Here is a 27,779-nt window from a genome sequence, read left to right as displayed (position 1 = left end):
TCCTGCAGTGCATCACTGCAGCAGCCAATTTTCATGTGGGAAGGCGATGACTTGCAATAATAGCCAGTGGTATGTTCTAAAACAGATTGCAAAAATTGGTGACTTTACCTCATCATTTCTTGGTGTCAGCAAGTCACTGACAGGGGCTTTAAAATATTTATTATTTTATTTTTATTTTAATTCCATTTATATCCCGCCCTTTCTGTTAAGCCCAACCCTAACCCTATCAAATAATGTACCAATAGAATCTTCAGGTACACACGGAAAGTAACGCAGCAGGCAAGATAAGCCGCCTTACTTACCTAACCATTAGGTGGGATGTTCACTTAATGTTGCCCATGCTAGTACATTATTTACGAGATAAGATCACACTGCAGGAAAATAGTACTTTTCCTAGTTTTGGGGGAGGTGGTAGAACAGAAAGCTGTGCTTTTAGGAGCTTGCCTAATTACTCCAAGTTGTATCATTTCACATATGAAATGTAGATCAAATCTTTAGCAATGTACTGCATGGTTTTCAAACAAGCAAACTCTTCAGCACTGATTTATTTAAGCACTGCAAACTGTCTGCAGGAAATGTAAATTTAATTAGCCCACATCAAAGTCAGTGCAGTGCTCCTAGTGCAAATGATAACGGGAATGCAGATCTGATATGAAATGATTTATCTGGGCAGCACAAACCAGCCAAAAAAAGAGAACAGAAGGTTAATTCATATTAGAAATTTCCTTTGAAAAAAAAAGGAAGCATGCATTTACAGTAAGGCTTCTTGAAGGCTTTCTACTGCATAATGCTGCCCTCAAATTAGTTGAACTATCCCGTATTGACCACCTATAAAATTAGGGATGAATAGCTTTAAAAACACAAAAAAAGAAATCCAAAATCTCAGGTCTTAAAACTCCAGGAAGTAACCTTCCACCGCCTTACTCGTTGTTTTATTACAGACTTGGGTAATGTGTAACCCTATGAAGTATTAGGTTAGTACAGCAAGGAACTGCTTTTCAATAATATAACAGCACAGTCATGATATACGGTATGGATGAGTGATGTTGATCTATCAGGTTGTTCTGTCTGGGTAAGAGATATACAGTGATGTTACAGGAAATAAGATCCAAACATTGCAATTGATATATTGAAGATTAAATACGATATACTTAAGCATTGTAGTGGCATTAGTCCAAATTCTGCCTTCTTTTAACAATACTAAGCATTCTAATTTGCGTGAAAGAAGACATTAAAAACAGCCATTACCAGTTTGAACTTTTATTACAATGGACACCCACCCTCACCCCACCAACACAACTGGACTTAGCTATACTACCAAGACCTCCTGGGCAGTGATAGTACACTTACTTAATGCAGATCATATCCTTCACATGCTAGTTGGGGAATGGTCACAGTGGTCAAATATCTCATCAAATAATAGCCTGTCAAATTAAATGGAAGGTTGCCTTTACCCTCACCCTCTATCTCAGACATGTCAAACACAAGGCCCCGGGGGGGGGGCAGATCCGGCCCATGAAGTGGTTTCATGTGGCCCACGAAGCCATCCTGGAAACAGTGAGGGAACGGCCCCCACTGCCTTGGCCCTGGCCCAGAGACCCTCCTTCTGCCAGAGACCCTCAGATCTGTCCCACTCCTGCCCAGGCCCCCATAGGCACCCTTGATGCCAATGATGTAGAGCTGGCCACGCCCACCCAGTAGGCCATACGCACTCTGGCCACGCCCACCCAGTAGGCCACGCCCACCCAGGCCACACCCACCCGGCCCCTTGAGGGCAACCGCCATGCTGATGCGGCCCTCAATGAAATTGAGTTTGACACCCCTGCTCTATCTACTATATCTGACAGATTACATCTATTAACCATATCTAATAGAAACATTCAGAACTCAGAGAACATAAAGACCAACTGCCCCCAAATAATTACCTCACGGAAGAATACAGTCACCGAAAGACCTAACTCAGAGAAGACCAATTCAAAGACCAATTCAAAAAAGAAACACAAATAAGCTATAGGCAAATAGGTTAATTTCATTCCAGCTTGCACATTCACTAGTTAATTCCATTTGTATCCCTTTTTCTAATCACCCGAGTAGCAGAATCTTTTTGAGTTTTCATTAATGCTTACCAACGTCTTAGGCTACGCTTTCCGTTCCAGTAAATTCATAACCTGATGGCTGTTATCACTTTACTAAAAGACTTGCAACTTTCTCTTGTTTACTTTCTCTTACAAGAGCGGGATAACTCCCATCATTGCCTCCAATTTCCAAATTCTTAAAATGTTTTGTCACTCAAGAAGAATACAGGCAGAATCCGAGTTATGCCCCCAAACCTAAAGCAAAGCACACAGTGGAGTTACAAAAGGAATACATGTGTTTTGTCAACTGCCACAGCAAGAAAAACAAGAAGGCTGATTGAGCTCCCTTCTTTCACTTCAGTGAGTAGGAATTAAATATCATAGGAGTGAAAATGTTCCCTTACCTCCTTTAACCAAATGAACCTGATTAGACGTAACAGTGAAAATCATTTATTAGTAAGTGAAAAGAAATAGCTGTAAACTAAGTAGGGGGCTAGAAATTTATAGGAGAAAAAACAAATATGTGCATATATAAAGAACAGAGCTGCACTGATGCAAAAAAAAAGGAATTATCTTGGGCGAAGACAACATTGTTAAAGAATGAGCTATTGCTCTAATAGTTTCTGCAATGCAAAAAAAAACACCCTAATGCTAATGTCTAAAATACATATGAATGAAGCCTTAACTATAGCCGCTACCTTCTTTAAACAATTCTGAGGCAAAATTATATAAATAAAAGAATAAACATTGTCATTTTAAATCCTAGGCTGTCTGTCAGCAAAGAACAGACATAACACAATCCCCACTTCACAATTCTGTCTATGGTTTAAAGTCTCCTTAAACTTTTACTTTTAAGTACATGTTCATAATTCATCCAGTAATCCTATGGCATTTTCATACCTGATTATGAATACTGCAGTATTCAGGTTAAAGTTACCAGTTGCTTCCAATACATCAATAGAATCTAATAACAAAATTCATGATGAAAACAGCTTGAACGATGAAAACAGTAAAGGTGAAGCAGCGGTTAATAAATTCCGCATGGTTCACCATGGGAGGAGTAACCAACCCTTGGTGAAGTATGATATGATATTAAGTGAATTCTGGAATAATTATTATGTAGAAAAGAAAAGAACAATATAGTAGCACTTTGAATTTGTTTTCTACCAATCCAAGAAATTATGCCAAAAATTCAGGAAATATTATATAGAGATATACATTTTAGTCAGGCAAAAAGGATTTAGCAGGACAAATGGAATCCAACCTATGTTGAAGTACAAAGAGATCATATAAATTTTATCTCTCTTTGGGTTCCAAACTTAGGGCGTCAGCTCTAGATATTAATCTGGACATTCCTACATGGCAATGAAGCTAGAGCTGAAATAGAATGAATATTTTACATGAAGAGGGTGCTGGAATACAAAAAGATGTTACAATAGCTTGTTTGTTTATAATTTGCCTGAGTACCAGCTATTTCTACTACTTAAAAAAGTCAGTGTATTATAATTTTTTACAGAAAACAACAATATGGGAAACTTATAATAATAGTACACAATTAATTCTGTCTCAAGGGGGCAGCCACATAAAATTTGTGCATTTTAAATAGTTGCTTATTTGGACTGTATTACTTTAACTATGGCTTCAGTCGTGGTAGAAGTAGCCTACATGAATATACAACTATTCCCATTTCATACTACAAGCAGACGTCCAAAACTATCAAAATAATTATTTTCCTCAGATGGAATATTGTCAATAAGCTTAAATGTTACACTAAGAATATGAAGTACGTTAGCTGTTCTAATTGAGACATCTGAGAAAAAAGTCTTTTGAAAAACAGGCCTAGCGTTATTATCTTCTCCTTGATTTTCTGAAGTACCAATCAGAGGCTTTTTTCAGACACAAACCATAGAGATAAACCATGCAATGTATTTGTTCCAGATGTCAACCCTTACATTTCTTAAATCTGTGAAATCATGAAATCTTTATCATGGTGCATCGGCTGCCAATTTAAATTCATACATGCTTTTCAAATATTACCAAGACTGGACAAAATAAGAAACAAATATTCTGAAGGTTCTAGTCTGAGGTATATATGTATTCTCAAAATAGATTCTCTGACTCGTCAAAAAAAGATTGCTATTATCCATTCTAAGCACACTGCAGTTCTCGTCATGTAGTGACTTGCACTAACAGTGGCGTGAACAAAAAAACTGAAGTGAAAAGCAACCTTCATTTTCCGTAATATAAAGAAGCAGTGGATTAACAACTAAGACAGGCATACTGCATGGGGAAGAGGGAAGAACAATAGAAATAAAAAAAACAACACAGTACAGTTAGCAGCCTTTCAAAAAAGGTAAAGCAATAAGCAGTGTAGAATAACCAAGTCAGAAATAAAAATTGACTCCTTCTGCCCCCTACAGTTTAGTTGGATATCAGGGTGTTTAAGACACAAGACCCAGAAATAAAAATGGGAGGTTAATCTTGAACATCAAATGACACAATTTTTCATTTATTCGCTGGCTGCTAAGCCATAGTAATTTGCTTTCCTTTGCCAGCACTGGTTTTAGAGTTTTCATTACTGCATTTTAGAAAATCAATTCTCCATACAACGGCTGTTCTATCAAATTTCTACATTATCTCCTCTCTTTGGAATTCTCAATGCTTGAGTTACATTCAGCTTCTTTTCTCTTTATATCTGTGCACCAATTCAGATAAAAGCAATGGAGGTCTTTCTGAGAAAGCATGGCCTGAAAATTCGTATCATACCAAGACATCCAAGAACATCCTTCTATAAAGCAATATTAGATAGCAAGCCATCACAGAAGAAAATGCTTATTATACGTTTGACTTTTTCATCCCCAGTGCCAGAATTATTCATGTCAAACTACCCAATTGTTTAAACTGCTATAGGGAAAAACTAGCTGTTTTAACAGTTTACACATAAAGACATTTTTAGGCTTTGACACTTCAGATTGGAAGCAAGGATTTGCATGTGCAGAAACCTCTATTTATAAAGCACCACATAAAGAAATCTGGACAAAGAGAAATTACAACATGCATTTGCTATCTCGAAGAAAAGGTGGGTATTTTCTAAAGAGGAATGGAGGCAATCAAAGTTTTTTAAAAATGGAACCCGATCATTCTCTCCTATTCTTCTGCATATGCAGATTTATCTACCAATTGCTAATGGAAACTACTCTAACCTAAGTATGGGCCAAAGTTACGATTCGATAAATTAAGCAACATCTAGAGATATCCCTGCCCCAAAATATTTGCCCCATTGGCAACCACAACTACCTACAAACCATTTTCCTGATGTTACAAATGACATCTACGTGCAACCAACAATCCCTCTAAGCTTCTATTCTGCCCTACATTTCTTTAACTTTGCACATTTATGTACCTTCGAACCTTACATTAATGCAGCCCTGCCGCTTCCAACTCTGACCTTGGCTTGGCTCCTTACAAAAAGGGTCTTCACATCAACAAGCAGAACTATAAAAGATTTTTTTCCCGCCCCCAGCAGCTGCCTTTTGTAACCCGGATTTATGGAGCTTGCTCCTTTCCCACGTGGATACACTTTTGTTTTCCTGTGTTATGTACTGCTATAGGTGAGAGCCACTCTGCAACCCCACCACCCACTGAAGGGAAGAGGAGGGGGGGACAAGAAAGCCCTGCGTTAGGAGACCCGTGTGTGACATCGTCCTTCCTTCCTTCCTTCCTTCCTTCCTTCCTTCCTTCCTTCCTTCCTTCCTTCCTTCCTTCCTTCCTGGTGCATCTTTGACGGTAATCTGTGAGCAGCAAACAGCCCCCACCACGTCTGTCTCTCTCTCTCTCTGCGTTTCCCTTCTGCGTTTCCTCCCTGCCACCCACGGATTATGTTCCCCCCACCCACGCTGACCGTGGATGCCCGGGCGCTTGCAGAAACATCCCCGCTCGCCTAAGGCAGCAGAGCCATTTCCACCTATTGTGTGGGGGGCAACCCCGACGGGCTTCCTCTGGCTGCCGGGAAACAGGCAGGTCCATAATGGACCAAGGCGCGGCGCGACCCCCATCCCCACCCACCCACCCTCCACCGACCGCGCCCCTTCCTCCGCCCGCGCGCTCCTCGCCCACCCACCCACCCACCCAACCCCTCCCCAGGCCGAGCCAAGCCACCCAGGGGAGCCAGGACTTGGCGAAAGCCCCTTCCCCTTGCAAGGGGAGAGGTGGGGGGGGGATGAGAGAGAGGAAAGGCCGGCTCTCCTAGGCCGAGCAGACCCCGCTGCCAACCTGGGCAGCCCCGGCGCGCTCTTTGGCCCCAGAGCTCCCGCTCTGCCCTCCCACTTTCCCTTCTCCTCCTCCTCCTCCTCCTCCAGGCGGGCTCTGCAGCCGCCCGATTCCGGGAAAGTCCGCCCGCCCTCTAAAGCCAGGAGGAGGAGGAGGAGGAGGAAGAGGAGGCTGCCCTTGTCTCCTCCCTCCTTGCCCCAAACCATGAGGACTGGCAACACGCCTGGGGGGGCTGTGATTGCCACTTGCCACTTGCAGGGAAGTGGAGGAGGGGGCTGCGGCCCGCGGGAGCGGCCCCTTTTGGGAGGGGGCGAAGAGGCCGATCCTCTCTGCTTCCTCCTCCTCCTCCCCTAAAACCATGAGGACTAGAAACGCGCCTGCTGATGCTGCAGGGAAGGGGAGGAGGGGGCGCCCCGCAGGAAACGGGGGGGGGGGAGAGGGGGGGGCGAGAGGAAGATGCTCCATGAGGACCACACAAACGCGCCTGGGCTGCTGTTCCTGCTGCGGGGGAGAGGAGGAAAGGAGGAAGGAGGGGGCAAGGAAGGAGAGAAGGCAGACACCCCCCCTTCCTTCTTTTCCTCCCTGCCTCAAACCGTGAGGACTAGAAGCGCGCCTGCTGCAGGAGAGGAAGGAAGGAAGGGGCGTCCCGCGGGACCGGCCCCGCAGGAAGATGCTCCATGAGGACTAGAAGTGCGCCCGGGCTACTGCAGGAAGGAAGGAAGGAAGGGGCGCCTACGGGGAGGGGGGGGGGTTGGGAGGAAGATGCTCCATGAGGACTAGAAGCGCTGCAGGAAGAAGGAAGGGGCGGGGGTGGGTGGGAAGGAAGATGCTCCATGAGGACTAGAAGCGCTGCAGGAAGAAGGAAGGGGGCTGCAGGAAGAAGGAAGGGGCGGGGGTGGGGTGGGGAGGAAGATGCTCCATGAGGACTAGAAGCGCTGCAGGAAGGAAGGAAGGAAGGAAGGGGCACCTCTGGGGCGGGGGTGTGGGGTGTCGGGAGGAAGATGCTCCATGAGGACTAGAAGCGCTGCAGGAAGAAGGAAGGAAGGAAGGGGCACCTCCGGGGCGGGGGGGGTCGGGAGGAAGATGCTCCATGAGGACTAGAAGCGCTGCAGGAAGGAAGGAAGGAAGGAAGGGGCGCCTCCGGGGCGGGGGGGGGTGTCGGGAGGAAGATGCTCCATGAGGACTAGAAGCGCTGCAGGAAGGAAGGAAGGAAGGGGCGCCTCCGGGGCGGGGGGGGGTGTCGGGAGGAAGACGCTCCATGAGGACTAGAAGCAGGAGAGGAGGAAGGAAGGGAGGGAGAGGGGGTGGGGGGGGCAGCGGGCGGGCGGGCGGGGCTCACCTTGCGCTTCCTGGCCTCGGCCGAGCCGCTCCACACGAAGCACTGGTAGATCACCCGCAGGTTCTGCTTCCAGTTCTCCACCTTGAAGCCGGTCACATGGCAGCACCCGGCGGCCGGCGGACTCATCTCCGACCCCCCCACATCAATGCCCCGCCCGCCCCGCCGGCCCGGCTGCTGCGGCTGCTACGGCGAGGCGGGGAGGGGAGGGGGGGTCGCCGAGGAGGAGGAGGAGGAGGAGGCGACGGCGGCTGAGGGGGGGTCTCCTCCTCCCCCCCCGAGGGGCCACTGCGGCCCGATCCCCCTCCTCCTCTTCCCCCTCCGCGCTCCCTCAGGGCGGCGCGGCCGACTGCAGTGCCGGGGAGCGGCCGCCCGCCCTCCCGCTTCCTCCCTCGCCTCGCCGCCGCTTCGCCTCAACCCCGCCCCCGGCTGCTGCGGCGGTTCTGCCGCCGCCGCCGCCGCTCCGAACAAAGCGCCGACGACGACGACGGCGGCGGCGGCGGCGCACAAAGCTGAGGGGGGGGGAGGCGGCGGGCGAAGCGCCGCTGAGGGAGATTCTCCTCAGGAGGATCGCCGCCGCCGCCGCCGCCGGATCGCGCGCTGCTACCTCATGGAGGCCCCGGGGGAGGCGGCGGCGAGGGAGAGGGGGAAGCCCTGGCAGCCGAGGGGTGTGTGTGTGTGTGTGTGTGTGTGAGTGTGTGTGTTGTGGGGCCGCCGCCTCTGCCTCTCCGCCGCTTTCTCCAGCCCGGATCGCCTGTCTCTTTAAATCGCGCCGCCTCGTCGCCGCGCGTGCCCCCCCCCTCCGCCGCCCTGAATGAGCCCGTCCTCGGTGGAGAGCGCGCGCGGCAGGCTCCGCTCAAGCGCCAGCGCCGCCGCCGCCGCCGGGCCCGAGCGGGACAAACCAATTGGGAAAGGAGCAGAGGGGGGGAAGTAAGGTAAGGAGGAGGAACGGAGGGTGGGAGGAAGAAGAGAGAGAGAGAGAGAGGAAAAAAAAGGACAGGTTGGGGGGGGGGAGAGAGAGAGAGAAAAAAAAGCGTCGGCCCTGCCCGAAAGGCTCAAGGAAGGCCGCGGATTGGCGGCGCGAGGCGCCCGTCCCGTCTCTGGGCCGTTTCTCATTGGCGGGCGCCGCCTTCCCTTACAGCGGGATGGGAAGGGGGAGGCGAGGAGAAGCGCCGCCCCTCAGCCGCCTTTGATTGACAAAGGAAGTTCTGGCGACGGAGAAGAGGGAGGAGGGGGAGAGAACGGGCGCCGATTGGCGGCGCCGCCCGCCGCTCTCTTAGCCTGAGCGGCGTGCGCGGCGGGGGATTGGCTGGGAGGAGGGTCACGGGGGTAAGCGCCGCCCCCGCGGAGCCCAGGCGAGACGGGAGGGGGCGAGCCAGCCAGTCAGCCAGCGGGCAGGGCTGCTGTCACATCCGCCGGAGCCTTTGCAGGTTCTCGGTTGCCCCAGTGATTCCCTGCAAGGAGGGCGGAGCTGCCTGCTGCTGCTGCTGCTGCTGCTCTTCCGTGGACTCTGCTCGGACAGCCTTCTCCAGCCCGATCCCGCTGCACGGCCGCGGACACGTGTATCTCCTGGGCTGCGTTCACACGACCTCCCGATCAGATCGAATCTTGACAGCCCGGGCGTCCAGCCGGTCCTGAGAACGCAGCCGAGGAGAGGGTCCGTGGCCGTCCAGCCTCTTCTGAATCATTTCGACATTGATTTGATCATCTCAACAATAAGATGGGAAAAGGCAATAATCCGGGCTCCTCTAGGCGTCACTTGGGAGTCCAATATCTGGAGAGCAATTCGGTCTAGGGCAGGGGTAGGCAACCTTGGCTCTTTTACGACTCGTGGACTTCAACTCCCAGAATTCCTGAGCCAGCCATGCTGGCTCAGGAATTCTGGGAGTTGAAGTCCACGAGTCGTAAAAGAGCCAAGGTTGCCTACCCCTGGTCTAGGGTTAAATTCACATTGAACCAAACACAGCCTTTACCCTGAGCAGCAGCCCTGTCCCAAGTCCACACCTAGGAGCCTTGCCCCTTTAAGTTGGGAGGACTTCAGCGGGCTGGGGAATTCTGGGAGTTGGAGTCCATGTGTCTAAAAGTGGCCGAGGTTGAGAAATATACTTCTCTCTGGCTCAGATCCCAGATCTGGCCTCCCAAGAAGATGCCGTTTGGCTTATTGCACGAGCATGGGAAGGGCCGTTGCATTCAGAGATGGGCTGTGTGATGGGCAGGTGTCACTTCCTGCGATACAGGTCGTCCTCAACGATGGTTCATTTAGGGACTGTTCCAAGTTACAGCGGCACCGGTAAAAGTTACCACTTTTCACACTTAACCACCCTTGCCGCATCCCTCTGGCCACATGGTTTAGATTCGGTTGTTTGGCAACGGACTCACATTTACGACGGTCGCAGTGTCCCGGGGTCATCGTGATCCCCTTTTGCGACCTCCTGACAAGCAAAGTCAACGGGGGCAGCCAGATTCACTTAACAACCGTGTTGCAGTGATTCACTTAACGGCTGTGGCGAGAAAAGTCGTCAAATGGGGCAAAACTCAGGCATTACAAATTTCTCACTTAGCAACGGCTCAGTTCTGGCCGTACGTCAGGGACTCCCTGTAACAATCGTCGGTGGGGAAAGCAGCCACAGGAGGAGAGCTCTTGAGTTCTTCAGGGAAGAATGTGGTTAAACAACCAGCTGAAAACCCAGCCCCCCCCTCCCTTATGGTGCCCAGCTATCACGTTACACACCTGGGCAGTCTATTCCCCTTCCGACCTCCACAGGGAGGCTCACACAACTCACCCCCACAGGGAGGCTCACACAACTCACCCCCGGTAATATGACAAGCCTTAATTCCCAGCATTTAAATCATTAGCTTCCGTGATTTTCTTGGTCTCCCCAAGCAAGGCCATTAAGAGGCCTGTAATGTGTATTTAGATGCCAGCTGCCTGCCAGTGAACACAGGGTCCCGTGGCCTTGGGGAAGTGCTGGAATTCACACGCCGTCTCGATCAGGGAGTACGTTTCTGGGGCCAATTTTCTCCTACCTTATGTATAAGTAGTCCTCGACTTGTAACTGTTTGCTTAGCGACCATTTGAAGTTACAACGGCACTGAAAAAAGTGACCTAAGGACTGTTTTTAACACTTAGGACCTTTGCAGCATCCATGTGGCCATGGGATCCAAACTCAGACACTTGGCAACTGACATGCACTTATGACGGTTGCAGTACTTTTTTTGGGAGGGGGGGTTCACGTGATCACCTTTTGTAACCTTCCCAGTTTCCAACAAGCAAATCGCTTGGGGGGAGCTGGATTCACTTAATGACTGCAGGATTCCCTTAACAACTTACTGCAGGGCAACTGTAGCTAAAAAGGTCGCAAAATGGGGTAAAGCTCATTTAACAACCGCCTTGCTTAGCAGCGGAAATTTTGGGCTGGTTTGTGGTTGTAAGTCCAGGACTATCTGCAGGTTCTTTTCAAAAGTAAAACGTTTCCTTTTTATCCATTATCCCTTAATCGATGAGATCAACAATTAATAAGCAGGAGCGATTTTTGCGGAACTGTTTTCCAACCGTGAGCATCAAACATTCTCTCCCAAGTCTAACAGCCCCCTCTTTGTCTCAGCTTATAACCCCCTGGCTTGAGGCACTAAATTAAGCCATTGCTTCATCCTGGTTTACTGAATAAGCCCCAAGTGGCTGGATTTGCAGAGTATACTAAGCGGCAACTATGATTTTGTAAGCCAAGCAGAGTCAGTCCGACAATGAGATGGGGGAAGGCATATAAATTTAATAAATAAAATAAACTGCGAAGGGTTGAGCTTGTACATCGGCAAAAAAAAGCCATTGAGAGATTTTATTTTATACCAGTGGGTAGGCCCAAATATGCAAGTAGATCTTGATGAGATAATATCCCCATTTGGGGAGGAGGAGTGATTTCCTGCTTTTTGCAGTCTCCGGATCACAGAACTGCAGATGGCAGGACCAACATTGGTGGAAAAATCAATGTTGAGCAAAGCAGGAAGACACACTGACCTTGAGAAAGGGGGGGGGGGTCTGTGAATTTAAAACAGGCCGCTATTTAAATTCTCCCAACAGCTTTGGGCTAAACCAAGAAGGAAACAATCCACTGTTCTCAAAGACCTGACACCATCAACAGAAAGTATTGTGGGAGAACGATGGGGTTCTTCTTTTTTTTTAAAAAAGAAAAGAAAAGAAGGTTTCCCATGTATGTATGTGTATCAGGCACGGGAAACATGGAGAAAATTCCATTCTTCACTGCAGCAATCCACGCTTTGAGAACCTTAAAAAAAAGCAAGCTGAAGATGGGTGGGTGGGTGGGTGGGTTCGAACAACTGTGGGTGAGCTGCCAACTCAGCCGGGTTGCTAATGAGGCCCCCTTTATTCCTCTCCAGCAGCAATGATAAGCATTTTTTCCTCTTCCCACTTCCCAAACTGATTGTCAGAGAGAGAGAGAAGCAGATAAGAAAAGGACATCTAGAAAGCTGTGTGTTTCTCGTGGTGGATCGATTTTATTTCTTTCTCTTTTTTTTAGGCCCACTGGGAGGGAAGAAACAGCTGCACCAACCTACGGATCAACAGCAGCATCTACTGGTAAACGTAGGGACTGAGCCTTGGTTAATAGGCTCTGCAAAGAAGCAACTACAGTTACTACACTAAATAAAAAAACAACGAAGAAATGAAACAATGATATTTTTCTCCCCCCCCCCCCGCCCTTAGAAACGAAACACAAAGATCTTTGACAGCGTGAACCATTCCTAGCTTGATTTCAGCTGCATATGGGGTGTGAAGCTGCCAGGGATGATCCAAGCTAGCATTACTGGAGCCAATTCTGTCTTGGTGGGCTTTGCAAACCAGCCCTTAAGAGACTCAGGGCAGTGTTTAATGGGGAGAGAAGAGAAACTTCTACCCATTTGATTAGTAACTTCTTCTGTTGCACGTAATGATAAGAAAAGAGAAATTTGGTAAGGAAGAACCTGTAGCGTCCAAGGTTCTGGACAAGAGATGGGATGGTTCTAGATCCGGATCCTAGTCCACTGTCAACCAGGGAAGCCCTCATTGCACGACGTTAGACCAACCTGCCTTGAAAAATTGTTGGGATCTATTGGAATGGAATGGCTAATAGTCAAATATGTAAATAGGAGGAGGCACGCTATATGCACTACTTTGACCAGGGGGTGTTTCAAAAAGATGGCAACCACAATAGCTTGGCTGGCTGGGGAACTCTGGGAGTTGAAGTCCAGAAATCATAAAGTTACCGAGGTTTAGAAAAACACTGAAACAGTAAATACATTGTTTATGTCTGTGAAGATTAATGCATTGATTGCCTCTTGCCCACTGTTACCTTGTCTAATGGTCTGTGGCGTTATCATATACTTGAAACTATCTCTGCACTAAGCTGAAATCCAGTTATCTGTTTTACAGAATAATGCTTAATGCAACTCACAATCCATCCAGGACAAAATTCACTTCTGGTCCTGCTTCATTTAGCAGAGAAGAAATTTACGACTAAAACGAGACCCACTCAGCTTCTGCCAGCCCAGCTAAATGAGGAATGAATAATGAGAAATCTAACCATTTTGGATGGAGCGTAAGTTCCTCAATGCAGAGAGTTTTCTGTTTTGCACTATTTGACCAGATTTTTCTTCTCCCCTCTTTGTAACATAAGCTAAATAATATGTTTGGTCAGAGAGAGGTTGAGGTTCAAACAAGCTTGAATATTGTTTATACCCAGAGTTGTGGAGATAAACAATACCTAAAACAAGGTGTAATCATTAAAGAATCCTGCAAGTTGAGCTGGTCATTTCACGATCTTCATTCACTTGTTCATAGATTTTTAGCATAGTTTTTATTTGTAAATAAATAAAAATGGTTTTGCCAATTATCTAAGAATTTTACTTCAGCTTTGACCTATCTTTTCTGAATTAGAACGTAAATAGCTACCTAAATTTTGAATTAAGTATCTCATAAATAATTTTGCTGTCTGATTTTACCACAGTCCATATAAATTGGTGCACCTTAATCATATTTTGTACAGTACAATATAAATGCAACCTAAGGGTAAGAAGTACAAGATAAATTTTAAAAGCTTATAACCTACAAATTTCTTAATGCATTTCTTTCCTTCTTTTTTTTATAAGGCTTCAAAACAGCCAAATTGCTTGAATGGCTTTAGGTTTAACTCAAATATTGGACAGTTAAAGCTGAACTTGATTCCTTGAACTTGATTCTTAAAAAGAGGTGCAGTGGGGTTGGCCGCTATATTCTGAGTTACTGTGTTTCGCCTAGCGGTGTTCTCATTGCAAACGGTGAACACAACTGAAATTAAGGCTTCCCTCCTGGGCTAGTTCTAAAAGAGCAGCAATAAGGAGCAGCCTGCTGGGGGAAAACAGCCCTTAGGGGGCATTGCAGATTTTCACTTACAGGCAGGTGGCAATGGTGTGTAGGAACAGAAGCTTTTTGTTGTGAAGCAAAGCATCACAGCAGATGCTTCGTTGATAGGAATGTGAGAATGGGAGAGAAAATACTCCAGGATTTTTCAAACTTGGCAATTTTAAGATGAATGGACTTCAGTTCCTAGAATTCAATTCCTGGCCAGTGCTTTTCTAGTCAATTACACAACCCGGTCTTATTAAAGAACCCATTTTAATCAATATCACGATACATGCCAGTTTCAAAATATGATTTTCAAAAAGTTAATTTGCCTTACTTTTACAAATACTGTGTGAATTCTTAGTGGCATTTCTCAGGTTGAATTGAGAAAAAAACATTTGTTTTTTTCCTATTATGTTGTTATAAATCTTAGTCACTGTTGTTTCTGTATGTTGATGTTTGGGTAACATGTTTATAAATTACTGCATTATCATTATTTAAATAACTTAGAACACTAAGATCAGAAAAGGAAAAAAATTCCATCCATGTCACTATTTAGGATAGCATTACCACACAGAGAGAGAGAGAGAGAGAGAGAGAGAGAGAGAGAGAGAGAGAGAGAGAGACGCACAAGAGAAAAAAGTAGACAAAGCAAATTTAATAAGAATTCATTATTGTATTTGGAAGTTATATATGCTAAAAACATTCCCTGAAAATCACAATAGGAAAAAAAACTATTAATATTACAGACCTAAAGAATTACCTCAATTCCTGATACTATTATAGACAAATCCATGCAGTTTTCCTGCAATATATAGAAACAATTCCATAATATATCCAGCTGATCTAGGAACTATGTTCAGGGCCAAAAACTCATTTTAAGAAAAGCCTCATCAACAAAATATTGTGCAAGAAAATGCTTTTTCCTTGAAAACAGGACCAAAAAGTTTAGGAGAAAACCTTACAAGAGAATTATTTTGGGTGAATGGAAAAAAAAAATCCCTCTTAAATCCTGAACCGGCCCCTCCCTATTCAGAATTCATGAAACCTCCGCTCCGCCTTTTTCGATGCTTCTCTCCTTTGCTGACATAAAAAAAGAAGAAGCAAGTCGTATTTTATTTTCTTTCCTTTCCTTAGGAAATGGTCGGGACTCTAAGCCAGGCGGAACGCTATTCTTACGGTCAAGATTCCCGGAGGGAACTTAAAGGCAATCGGACCACCTCCTATCACATCAATTGCTTCGTGGCGTCCGACCTCGCGCCGTCGCTGATTGGCTGCTGTCCTGATAGCTCCGCCTGGCGTCTGGTTTGAAACGGTGCATCTTGATTGGACACAGCGGAGAGGGGGCGGGGAGAAGGCGTCATCCCACTTCCGGGTATGGGATTACGGTGATGGGAATTGCAAGGTAGTGGGATATGTCTCTCTCGTGTGTGTGTGTGTGTGTGTGTGATATTTTTTTGCTAAATATGTTATGTAAATCTAGAAAGAGGGAGATGGGAGAAGCTCTTTCCCCACTCTTCCTTGTTTGGACATTGGACTGCAGTACCCATTATCCACAGCAAGTGCAATAGCTGGATTGGCGGGGGGGGGCTTTTTCCTGTGAGGAGGTCATAGGTTCTTGCTAAATATGGGGAGCCTGGCTACATAAATCCAGAAAGAGTGTAGATGGAAGGGTGGGGGTGTAGAGCTGCTTTCCCAACTCTCTTCCATGTTGGGTATTGTATTACAGTGCCCATTATCCACAGCAATAGTTGGGCACGATGGGCATTCCAGCCCTAAACAACTAGAGGGTACTAGAGGTTGCAGAAGTGGTAGATGAAAAAGATGGGCTGGAGCAAGACAGCTTGAGGCCGTGGCTGGATCGGTGGGGATGGGAATTGTAGTCCAATGGAAGGCAAGGGATGGGAGCCATGTTAGGGAGGGTAATGGAATTCCTCTAGGCATGGATGGGGAAGGAGTTCAGAGCAATGTTTCTCAATCTCAGCAACTTTAATTCAACTAATTCATTTCAATTCCCAGAATTCCTCAGCCAGCAATTGTAGTCCACACTTTCTTAAAGCTGCTGGACTTGAGGGTGAGATTGGGAGTTGATCTTGAGACAGTTGACATCTGTCAGTCTAACTTACTTTACTCTAACGTTGGGATATTTATTTATTTGTCTACTTTATTAATTAACAGCTTCAGTTATTGTAACTCTCTTGACTAAAAAGTTACCATGGACAATGAAATAGCTGCATTTTGGCCTTGAGCGTTTGTCCACAAAGGTCTTAGAATTAATTTAGGACAATGTTTCTCAACCTTCCCAGCTTAAAGAGGTGTGGACTTCAACTCCCAGAATTCCCATAGCTATGGTGAGAAAAGCTGATTTAGGGAATTCAGAACATTTGGCATCTTATGTCATCCTTAATTATGTTTCCCTCAAAGCCAAACTGGAATCTCAGCATTTTCGTAATATTAACATAGCAGGCTTGCAGCTAGATTCTCTATTTTTCTTTGAATTAAGAGCCTAGGATTCAGCTTCTCAGTGTTGACTGTGGCATTTTAATCAGAGACGATGTCGGAAAAGAACAAGCTAGTTGAGGGATTCTCTCAAGTTTTAATCGCTGCTGGGTTTCGGAGGCCTAACAAGTAGATTCTTGTTCTGTCTTGATCTGTTGAAACTCTTGAGCGATTTAATTCAGTTCCATCGCTTCAAGCAAGTTCAAAAATATTGCAGTAATACCGGCGTTCGAATGGACGTGTGGAAAATGGGCAAATGCAGTTATGCATATATATGCCTTACGTGCAAAGTGAAAAATGGAAGACAGAGTAATCCCACCTACCCCGATATAAAAATCGATTTCTCCAGACTGAACATGTCTAATTACTCAGACCTCGATTCGGTTTTCAACATTGCACTAAACCTTCATTTTTATACTTTGGTTTTTAAATCGATGCATTTGTGTGAACCAAAGCAATCGTAGTTTGTAAACTCTGATGATTGGCTTGGCGTGCTGATGGAACGCAGCCACTGCCTTAAGATGAGAGGTGAAGCTAGCTCAGGGATCCATAGATCTCTTCCCAAAATTAAAAGAGCCGTCGCAAGGAAGAGATTTTAAAGAAATGTATTCTCTGCTTCCCTGGGTAGTTCTCAACTTACAACAGTTTTATTTAATGACCATTTGTAGTTACAACGGCACTGCAAAAAGTGGCTTATGACCATTTTTCACACTTATGATCATTGCTGCAGCAGTACCACGGTCACATGACCAAAATTCAGAGGCTTGGCCACTGACTCGTATTTATGACGGTTGCAGTGTCCCCTTTTGCAACCTTCTGACAAAGTCAGTGGGAAGCCAGATTCACTTAACAACTGTGTTACTAACTCAACAGCTAGAATGATTCACTTAACAAGGGCAGGAGAGGTGGTGAAATGGGGCAAAACTCAAGTTTTCGACTGCCTTGCATAGCAACAGAAGTTTTGGGCTCAATTGGTGTTGTAAGCTGAGGACTATCTGTAATATTAGGATTTAGAAGGCTGAAATCACCAGAGGGAACATATGAGGCCAGCATTAGAATAAATATCTTGATGGTGAATGTGCTTCAAGACAAGAATTGGCCGTTTTCCCTGCTTGATTAATCGTCACTTGGGGTGTTTTTTTTCATCCAACACAAAATGGAGTAGATTGTCCAGCTCCCCAATTCTGAATTTACAACCTTCCTGTGTTGTTTGCAAAAGCTCTTGGGCCTTCTTGGCAAGGAACAGGAGAAGGAGGGGGTGGTATTTGAGAACAGAACTCTGTGTGGCAAGACCCGGCGAGAAAAGAACTCAATTTAGCTTGCAAAAAAAAAAAAGAAGGATCAGAATTTTTTTTATTTTTCCCATGCAGGTGAAGCAATTCTGAATCATTAAACGCTGGCGAGTACAGTCTGGTGCTATTAAAATTAAGAATAGTTAGCAGACAGACGGCTTCCAGTGCAATAAATGAAGCGGGGGGGGGAAGAAAGCCACTCTTGATGTACATTTTTCCCCCCTTTGGCACCTTTGAGTCAGTGTTGACTTTTGGCAACTGCCTGGACAAATCCCTGCCGTTTTCTTGGCAAGATTTCAGAAGCAGCTTGCCCTTGCTGCCTACTTCGTAAAGATGAGAAAGGAGGACTGGGGCAAGGCAACATCACCCAGCTGGTTTTTCTGCCTGAGGCAGGACTAGAACTCAGGACTCTCGCTTTCTAGTCTGGTGCCTTTGCCCCTAAGACAAAACTGGCGCTCTGAATCTAATATACCCTCCCAGTTTCTTAATTCTGAGGTCTTCTAAATGGCTTGGAATAGGGGTCTTCAAACGTGGCCCTTTTATGACTTGTGGACTTCAACTCCCAGGATTCCTCAGCCCGGCACGCCTGGCTCAGGAGTTCTGTGAGGTTTTTTTGGTTTTTTTTTAATCCCATTTATATCCCGCCCTTCTCCGAAGACTCAGGGCGGCTTACAATCTAAGAAGCACAAATCAAATATGCTTAGCAATAGCCTTCATTCTATGTATAGGCCTGCTTATTAGGGCTTTCGGCCCCATCTCAAGCGGCGTTATTACAAAGTCAGCTTAATTGCCCCCAACAATCTGGGTCCTCATTTTACCTACCGCGGAAGGATGGAAGGCTGAGTCAACCTTGAGCCTGGTGGGACTTGAACCTGCACTAATGGCAGGCAGCTGGTGTTACTTAAGGAGGCATTAGCCCACTGCTCCACCAAGGCTCTTGAAGTCCACAAGTCATCAAAGGGCCAAGTTTGAAGACCCCTGGCTTAGAATTTGCAGGAATTTGGGGGATAAATGTCGAGGGTCCTAGTTGGCAAAATAATAATAATAATAATAATAATCTTGCAGAAGTAGTCAGTTTTCAACCATTTATTTAACAACCATCCGAAGTTACAACGGCACTCAAAAAGTTACAACCCGCCCTCACACTTACAATCTTTTCACGAGGTAGGACTTTTATTACATTCATGATGACCCCACCGGGCTTTGGAGAGACAGGCTGACGTTTTCTTGCTCATCTCCTTTAGAGTTCTCGGTCTCCCAGTTAGGGATTTATTTTACATTAAGGCTTTTTTTAAAAAATGAAAAAAATAATAATCCAACAGGCCCTTTAGCCTGCCTTCATAACATTTTATTGCAATATTGAATTGCTGGAAGCGTTCATCTGAGAAGCAACATTAAAGTTAATGGTTCTTCCCTCTTTTGAAGGTTCATGTGCCAGGCTTGATGGGCAGTTTAAATTCAGCTGAGTGGGGTTTTAAGAGCACAAAATGTTGCTTTGTTTTTATCTTTGCAGGGATGAAGGTTTTCTACATTAACAGCCCCCACAGTACAGGTTTTTCTTATGGTACCTTAAACTGAGAACTGTACTTATGTTGGAGCAGCTAATACCCTTTGGCAATGAATATGTAACATGGAGCATTTAGTCTCTCTTGTTCTTCTTCAGTTATTCAGAAAGACATGGAAATAAGTTCATGAGCCTATTAACTGGGTATATATACTCTGTCTTGTTAACTACAAGTCTTGTTAACTGCATCTAAACTTTCTTAACAGATAAATACAGCTAGTCCTCAAGTTACCACAGTTGGTTTAATGACCGTTTGAAGTTGCAAAGATACGTGTGACCATTTTTCACACCACCGTTGCAGCATCCCCGTGATCACGTGATCAAAATTCAGACGCTTGGAAACTGACCTGTACTTACGACGGTTGAAGTATGTCCCGGGGAGGGGGGTCCTCTTTTGCAGTTTTTTAGACCGGCAAAGTCAAGGGAGATTCACTTAACAAAGCCTGTTGACTAACTCAACAACTGCAGCGAATCATTGCAGTTGTTAAGTTAGTAACAACCAACTTAACGACTGTAAACAACTGTGGCAAGAAAGGTCGTAAAACGACAAACTAATTAGGACACTGTCTATAAAGACTGAATGTTACAATAATAAGGATATGTATAAGCCAAAATTAATGATAAATGTAAGAACCTTATTTTTATTTGATTGATTTAATAAGAATTGTATTAGTTTAGACAGGAGACAGTGAATACTGAGGGGAAAAGAGAGGAAAAAATCGATGTAGTAGCTTGAGACTTGTATTGAAGATATTTGTATGCTATTGTATTATCGATTGGCCCAGCCACCACGCTGCTTTTTGAATACTTAAATGTAAAACTAGAAAATCAATAAAACATTTATATATTTTAAAAAAGGTCATAAAATGGGGGCAAAACTCACTTATCAACTGTCTGGCTTAGCGGTGGAAATTTTGGTCGTAAATTGAGGATTATCTATAGACAATAATTTTTAAAAAAAAGTTATCTCCAAGAGCCTTTGGAGTTTCCACTGCTGTTCTCATGTTCCTGATGATGATGTTGCCTGAATGATTTCCTGGTAGAAACTGACCGTTAGAACTTTCTCTCAAGTAAGAAGATCAGAAATGGTTGACTTGTCACCAGGCTTAGCTGGAACAAATCTTCCAGAACCAGGCCGTCCAAAATACAGTAAGGCATGTCCTCTGTCTGTGGATCCAGTGGCTTCTCTCAGGTGGACCCAACGGATCACAAGGTGCTTTGGCTTTTCCTGGAGTCTTGAGTTGCTCAGCGTGCGTGTGTTTTTTTGCCTCCGACTTAATTCGGAGCCGGCCTGATAAAAGTGACAATCTCATTGTAGAACTGTCTCCCTGCCACTTCGACCTTTCAGCATGAATTTGAGGCATCCTTGACCGCCCAGGTTTTGGTTCGAAAAGTGCTGCTGTGCTATTGGCATCTGTTGTCTAGATTTTTAAAATTCTTTTGTTGTTGTTGTTGTTGTGGTTGAGTTTTTCCTGTGATATTATTTTCCCAACGCTCTTACAGACTGCTTTGTTTAATGGCTGGCATGCCACTTTGGGGGTGGGGTGGGGGGTGGGGTGGCGTATATATATACCGTAAAAAAGAAACTTAAGCGATTTTATAAATGAAATTAAAAGCCACGCATGGGTTGTCGCAAAGCTAACCTCAATTACCGTTTGGTTTGACACCTTGAGTTTTACACTAATCTCCTTAACAGGCTGCACGGGGGATTCTGGGATTTGAAGTCCACCCGCCTGAAAGTTGACAAAGTAGGAAATCGCAGAGGTTAAAAAGGGTTAGTGATTAATCTATTCATGTGCCTTTTTTCTTTTTCTCCATTCCTTTCTGCCGCTCTAGGAGAAATCAAAAGCTCATGGATTTCGCCACTGGGATCCTTCTTCCGCTGCTTTTGGGTGGTGCAGGGATCTTCACTGTCTTCCGGTGGATCCGGAGAATCCAGGCAAGGGCGTATCTGAAGGATGCGGTGGTGGTGATCACAGGGGCGACTTCTGGATTGGGGAAAGGTGACGGTTTTCTCCTGACATTCGATCTGGCGAAGAAGAGTCACAGGTCTCCTGCTTCTCCGTAGTTAGATTTGCCCTGCAGACTAAACCAGCGTGCGAGAGGCTTGTTTCTAACTTAGCAAGTCGAGTCAACCCAGCCGTTGGTGCCTTAGCTAACAAACCATGAGGGAGCAATCTATGGCTTAGGACAGGATGGGAGTCTAGTCCACAGGTCTGCAACCCGTGGCTCCGGAGCCGCATGTGGCTCTTTCAGCCGTCTCCTGCGGCTCCCAGTCCTCTGCCATGTGCAGTCCAAAAAAAAAGTGGGACTAAAAAAGTTCAACCAATCAATTCAAATATGCAGGGTAGGTGCATATCTCGCCTTGGCTCCACTCTTCAGTCAAACCCTGTTCTGTGCATGCGCGCATGTACGCGCATGTGCACACATTTTTTGCGGCTCCCAGTTTTTCCTTTTGTGAGGGAACCAGTTCCGAGTGGCTCTTTCACTGTTTCAGGTTGCTGACCCCTGGTCTAGTCCATGCGTTGCACTGAGGGACAGGAGTCTAAGATAACTGGGAAAGAGCTGGCTTCAGGTGGCCAGGAAGAAAAAATATATTTTACATTCTTTATCTGTGTAGGGGAACTTGTTTTTTTTCTCCTAGCAATTGGGTTAAAAATAAACAAAACCTTTGCAACACTTAGCTGTCATCCTTTTTAAAAAAAATATCCAGATTTTTTTTCTTCCTCTGGGAAACAGATGCTAAAATTAGGTCATTGTTTCTCAGGGATATTTACCCTCCGGCACACCTACTTATAAGCCTGGCAACCTACACTTTTGCCTTCATAAAATACCTTTTTTGTTGTTGTTGTTTTTGCACGTCGAGAAAGACGTGCTGTTGCTCCAGTTAGCGTGACTTGAGCGACGGAATTAAAAATATGTTTTTTGGGGGGAGGGGGGCAGGCTGGCTTCTGTTGGATCCATCCAGAATGGCCAATAGCAAAAGCTCGTAAACATGGTTCAAGTAGTCCTCGACCTACGGTCACAATTGAGGCCAAAATTTCTGTTGCAAACCGGTCACAAATCACTTCCCCCCCCCTCGCCAGTGCCGTTCTAACTTTCAAGGGTCCCTAAATGAATTGTTGTAAGTCAAGGGCCTAGTCTTACAAATCAAAGATCTGTATATATCTGATGTGAATTTGCTAGGATTAACATTTTCTCTCTCTCTCTCTCTCTCCCCCCTCCCTCCCTCTCCCTTCCCCTCTCTCTTTCTCTCCCTTCCTGCTTTCATCCTGGCAAGAATGCGCCAAAGCTTTCCACGCTGCGGGATCGAAACTGGTGCTGTGTGGTCGAAGTGCAGCGAGGCTTCAGGATGTTCTTCAGGAGCTATCCGTTGCTGGTGACCCCCTCAAAAATGTAAGTGCCGGGCGAGAAGGCAAGCTGGGAAATGAATTGTGTTGCTTGCACCTGCTGGATGTCGAGAACGTAATGTCTTTTGGGGACTCGTGTCTGTGTAAAAGAAGAGCAGTGGCGTCTAGGGAGATTCTAAGTCCTCTGGGTCCTGGTTGTCCCTAAAAGAGCTTTTTTCAAAAGGCAGTTGGACTTCTCTGCTTTTCCTTGAAGACATTTTGTTTCTCATCCAAGAAGCTTCTTTCAGAACCGCTTCTTCAAGGAGAAACAAAGTCCAGTTTGGACTTTTGACGTATACACAGCTGTGGTACTGGGAGAATTAAATTTGAGCTTCTCTCCTTGTTCCCGGTAATACCTTTGGAGAGGCTTGCAAAATAGAAAGATGGTGCAATACAGGTGTACAGGGAGCGCTTGACTTAACAACAGTGGCCGTTCAAAGTTACGGCACTGTAAAAAGTGCCTTACGACCGTTTTTTTCACACTTATAACTGTTGCAGCGTCCCCAGGGTCACCTGATCAAAATTCAGCCGCTTGGCAACTGACTCATATTTATGACGGTCGCAGTGACCCCTTTTTAAGACCTTCTGACAAAGTCAGTAAGAGAAGCCAAGTTCACTAAGCAATCCGGTGTTACTAACTTAAGAGCGTCAATGATACGCTTAAAGACTCTGGCAAGGAACGCCGTAAACTCCCTTAACAAACGTCTCATTTAGCCACAGAAATTTTGGGCGCAATTCTGGTCATAAGCCTGAACAACACCCTGAACAATAGGCTGCAAAACTCTGTAGCTGAAAAGATTTGGGTGCCAAAATTGTGGGTTTTGATATTATTTCTCTCCCCCCCCCCTTCATCCCCCCCGTTTTCACAGGCCCATAGACATCACATTGTGGTTTTTGATCTCTCGGATATCAGAGCAGTAGTGAACGCTGCGAAGGAGATTTTGAACTGTGTGGATCATGTTGATATCTTAATTAACAACGCCGGGATCAGCTACCGGGGCACCATAGCAGACACCGCGATAGAGGTGGACCGGAAAGTGATGGAAACCAATTATTTTGGCCCAGTTGCTTTGACAAAAGGTAAGGCTCAAGACGTTGATTTCCATTTCCAGGTGAGAAAAGACACCACCACCACCACCCCCCAAAAAATCCGAGCAATGCAGCAAAATTATGAATTAAATAAACAATGGGAAGAATCGAATAGAGACAAGTCCAGGTAGTCCTTGATTTATAAGCATTGTTTCAGACACTTTGCAACCAGCACGTACCGGTATTTTCCCGAAAATAAGACCGGGTCTTATATTTTTGCTCCAAAAGACGCCTTCGGGCTTATTTTCCGGTTAAGGCTTATATTTGGAGAAATATGGTACTAATTACGTCCATTATGACGATCTTAACTGGGGCTTATTTTCCAGTTAGGTCATATTTTCGGGGAAACGGTATTTGTGACAGTTGCAGCCCTCCTATTTGTAATTATGATATTTGTATTTATGTATTTATGATGGTCGATCACATGATCGATTCCCAGCCTTCCCCAGAAATTGCTGTTCCCAATTGTGCTTGTTAAATCGAGGATTACCTGTATTATTAAGGTAGGGTTTGATGGCAAGGCTCTTTTATTTTTCTCCCCTCTTGCATCCCAGCCCTTCTGCCTACCATGATGGAGAGGAGGAAAGGGCACATCGTAGCCATCAGCAGCGTGCAAGGCAAAATCAGCATTCCTTTCCGCTCGGCGTGTAAGTACTACTTTCCTTTGCCGCGCCGCCTCTCCCTCCCCCCTCCGGGTTGTGGTTTATGTCGTTTTGAAGGCCTGTTTTAACCTGTGCGGTGTCATGTTTTTAATTCGCTTATTTAATTCTTCAGAGTTGGGGCGGCCGTGTATCAATTTGGAAATACAGAGGCAACAGCGGTGGCTTAAGAAAAAATTTCTGTTGGATGCTGTTACTTTTCTCTCAATATCAGCGGAAATGGCAACCCCTAAGAAAAGGCACAATCCACACAACACACACAATTCTGTTCTGTTCTATTTCATTCCATTCCTATTCTATTCTATTCTTTCCCCATCCATAATATTCCTTCTATTCTATTCCATATTCTATCCTGTCCTATCCTATCCTATTCTATTCTAGTGTACACAATGCACACAATTGATCAGAATTGACTCCAGCCTATTGGTTTGGCCCTTCACAACATTCTCACTGTCTCATGTAGTCCCCCCCTTGGGAAAAATTAACCACCCACCCCTGCTTTAGACTCTGGCTGAGCACTAGTAAGTTTGCGATCAATCTCCTTCTCCAGATGCAGCCTCCAAGCACGCAACTCAAGCCTTTTTTGACTGCTTGCGAACCGAAGTGGCGCGATTCAACATTGAAGTGACCGTCGTGTGTCCCGGCTACATCCAGACAAACCTTTCGCTCAATGCCGTCACATCAGACGGATCCCAGTACGGAGGTGAGGATTAGCCACTATCTGCTAATCAGGTGTGGTGTGTATTCCAGGGGTCTTCCAACTTGGCCCTTTTATGACTTGTGGACTTCAACTCCCAGAATTCCTCAGCCAGGCACGTAAGTCATAAAAGGGCCACGTTGGAAGACCCCTGGTCTAAAGACTTGGCCTTATCGGTGAGCCTAGCCAGGGGTAGGCAACCTTGGCTCTTTTATGACTCGTGGACTTCAACTCCCAGAATTCCTGAGTCAGCCATGCTGAAGGGAAAGGGAGAGGTTTCCAGGCTGAGCCATGCTGGCTCAGGAATTCTGGGAGTTGAAGTCCACGAGTCGTAAAAGAGCCAAGGTTGCCTACCCCTGCCCTAGGCCTTGGCCGCTTTATGACTCGTGGACTTCAACTCCCAGAATTTCCTGAGCCAGCCACGCTGAGGGGAAAGGGAGAGGTTTCCAGGCTGTGCCAAGCTGGCTCAGGAATTCTGGGAGTTGAAGTCCACGAGTCATGAGGAGGCCATAGTTCCCTCATGCTGGCTCAGGAATTCTGGGAGTTGAAGTCCACAAGTCATAAAAGAGCCAAGGCTGCCTACCCCTGGCCCTAGCCTGCCAGCAGGAGCTGCTGCAGCTTGTCCTCGGCTGATGATGATTGAGCCCCCAAAATCCCATTGCTCAACAAGACAGCTGTTAGGTGCCCCATTTTACAACCTTGTTTGCCACAGTTGTTAAGTGAATCACTGCAGCTATTAAGTTGGCAACGCGGTTGTTGCGTGAACCTGGTTTTCCCCATGGACTTTGCTTGCCGGAATGTCTGCCAAAGACGATCGCGTGACCCCCGGGACGCTACAACCGTCATAAAAATACGTGCCCGTTGCCAAGCGTCCGAATTTGGATCACCTGACCGTGGGGAACGCTGCAACGGTTGTGAGAAAAACAGTCGTAAAGTGAAGCTTCCCCCGCCCCCCCCAGTGCCGCTGTAACTTTGAACTGTCACTAAATGAGCGGCTGTAAGCCGAGGACCCCCTGTGTTTTCCGTTGCTTGTCTGTTGTGCCAGCCGGGAAGCTCTCCTGCCCCTAACAATGCCGGCTTGCTCTCTGTACGATGCAGTGATGGACAAGACCACCAGTGAAGGCAAGGCCGCGGCTGACGTGGCTCGGCTGGTGCTGGACGCCGTGGGGGAGAAACGGAAGGAAGTCTTGGTGGTGCCCGGTTTCCTGCCTGCCCTGGCGGTCTATCTCCGTCTGCTCTGCCCGGCCCTCTTCTTCACCCTCATGGCCAGGAGGGCTAGCAAGGACAAGAAGAAGGAGTCCTAGCCTTGGCTGGACCCAGCCATGTCCGAGAGGGACTGGAGGTGCGAGGGCTTGGACCTTGGACCAGGGGAGAACGGTGGGAGCGTTTCAATTCCATCCTTCGTTGCACCCATCCTTTGGGTTTTCTCTGGGGCCAACGAGCATCGCCAACTCCAAAGTCTTTGGGCTTAAATGCTCATTAAAAATATTGTTGGGAGAAAAAAAACCAACACACCTATTCAGAGATTGCTTAGCCATGCTTCGCTTAAGCTGTGGTTTGGGGAAACAAGCAACAGCGGTACGGTTCATAGCCAACATTAAGCCACGAGACCACGTCGCAAACCGCAACGGCCAATTCCAGGCGATAGCCAAATACGCATTAGGGGTTGGTGTATATAGCATGAGAACTTCTAAAGGAAGTCAACCCTGGCTGTTCTTTGGAAAGACAGATCCTGCCTCAAATCCTTTGGCCACCTAATAAGAAGAGGAGACTCCTTCAAAAGACTCCCAACATTGGGAAAGAGGGACGGCAAAAGGGAGAAGGGGACGGCAGAGGCGGAGACGGTTAGATGCCATTGATGCAGCGAATGTGAATTTGGGCAAGTTCTGGGACCGTGGAGGACAAGGGGGTTCTGGCATGCTATGGTCCATGGGACTGGAGAGTCAAGACATGACTTAGCAACTCAACCACTTCCAAATTTTGTGAACCCAACCACCGCTCTTGAGAAAGGTATAAAACCAGGGGTCTTCAAACTTGTCCCTTTTATGACTTGTGGACTTCAAACTCCCAGAATGCCTGGCTGAGGCATTCTGGGAGTTTGAAGTCCACAAGTCATAAAAGGGACAGGTTTGAAGACCCCCTGGTATAAACCTTTGGTTGCATATTCTCCTGTCAACTGAAGAGTGAGCTTTCACCCAAATCTATCCTTTAAAATTGGGTCTAGCCAGCCGGAGAGTTTCCCACCCAATATTTGAGCCCCGAAAGAAAAAAGGGGACCCTTTGAAATTGTCATCCTTTAATGAATGGTCAGTGATAACTTTGAGCTGGTTCTGTAGAATACAATTAAACAAGATACTTCAGGTTTTTCCCAAGGGGGGGTGGGTGGGAAAGAACCCAAATCTACCCCAGCCCCTTGTATTGTTTTGCTTTCACCAAGGCCCCACGACCGTCTTGCTTGCTCATCCCGTGCCTCTCCGCTGCAGATCTAGGTCTGGGGGGGGGGGGGCGTGGCATACAAAAATAACAGAAATCCCTTG

At 46.2% G+C, this 27,779-nt stretch overlaps 2 protein-coding genes across 7 annotated transcripts in view; one reads left to right on the top strand and one right to left on the bottom strand.

Moving 5' to 3' along the window:
• Window positions 1-8,041, bottom strand: part of USP22 (ubiquitin specific peptidase 22) — a 51,979-nt gene extending 43,938 nt beyond the window's left edge. Inside the window, exon 1 of one of the 2 annotated variants that reach the window (XM_081337897.1) lies at window positions 7,684-8,041. In XM_081337897.1, coding sequence (XP_081194023.1) covers window positions 7,684-7,809 — 126 coding nt within the window. In that variant the 5' untranslated portion in view covers window positions 7,810-8,041. The remainder of the gene's footprint in view (window positions 1-7,683) is intronic. The other variant, XM_081337898.1, reaches the window with a different exon arrangement.
• A 451-nt stretch (window positions 8,042-8,492) lies between these two features.
• DHRS7B (dehydrogenase/reductase 7B) lies at window positions 8,493-27,387 on the top strand. 5 transcript variants are annotated; one of them, XM_081337901.1, is made up of 10 exons: window positions 12,013-12,274; window positions 13,106-13,271; window positions 15,191-15,458; window positions 19,615-19,775; window positions 21,245-21,411; window positions 22,689-22,804; window positions 23,667-23,877; window positions 24,441-24,533; window positions 25,096-25,248; window positions 26,341-27,387. In XM_081337901.1, the coding sequence occupies exons 5-10, from the start codon at window positions 21,261-21,263 to the stop codon at window positions 26,544-26,546; spliced, it is 930 nt and encodes a 309-aa protein (XP_081194027.1). In that variant the 5' UTR covers window positions 12,013-12,274; window positions 13,106-13,271; window positions 15,191-15,458; window positions 19,615-19,775; window positions 21,245-21,260; the 3' UTR covers window positions 26,547-27,387. The 5 variants fall into 5 exon arrangements, with proteins under 5 accessions (XP_081194025.1, XP_081194026.1, XP_081194027.1 ...); XM_081337899.1 differs by lacking the exons at window positions 15,191-15,458; window positions 19,615-19,775 and adding an exon at window positions 8,493-8,615 and having other exon boundaries at window positions 12,216-12,274; XM_081337900.1 differs by lacking the exon at window positions 19,615-19,775 and having other exon boundaries at window positions 12,012-12,274.
• The last annotated feature ends 392 nt before the right edge of the window (window positions 27,388-27,779 follow it).

This window comes from Vipera berus, assembly GCF_964194415.1.
Source record: "Vipera berus genome assembly, chromosome: 13".
In the NCBI taxonomy this organism is placed as follows: domain Eukaryota; kingdom Metazoa; phylum Chordata; class Lepidosauria; order Squamata; family Viperidae; genus Vipera; species Vipera berus.
The sequence above is the reverse complement of the archived record's forward strand: the minus strand, read 5'-3'. Positions and strand labels throughout refer to the sequence as shown.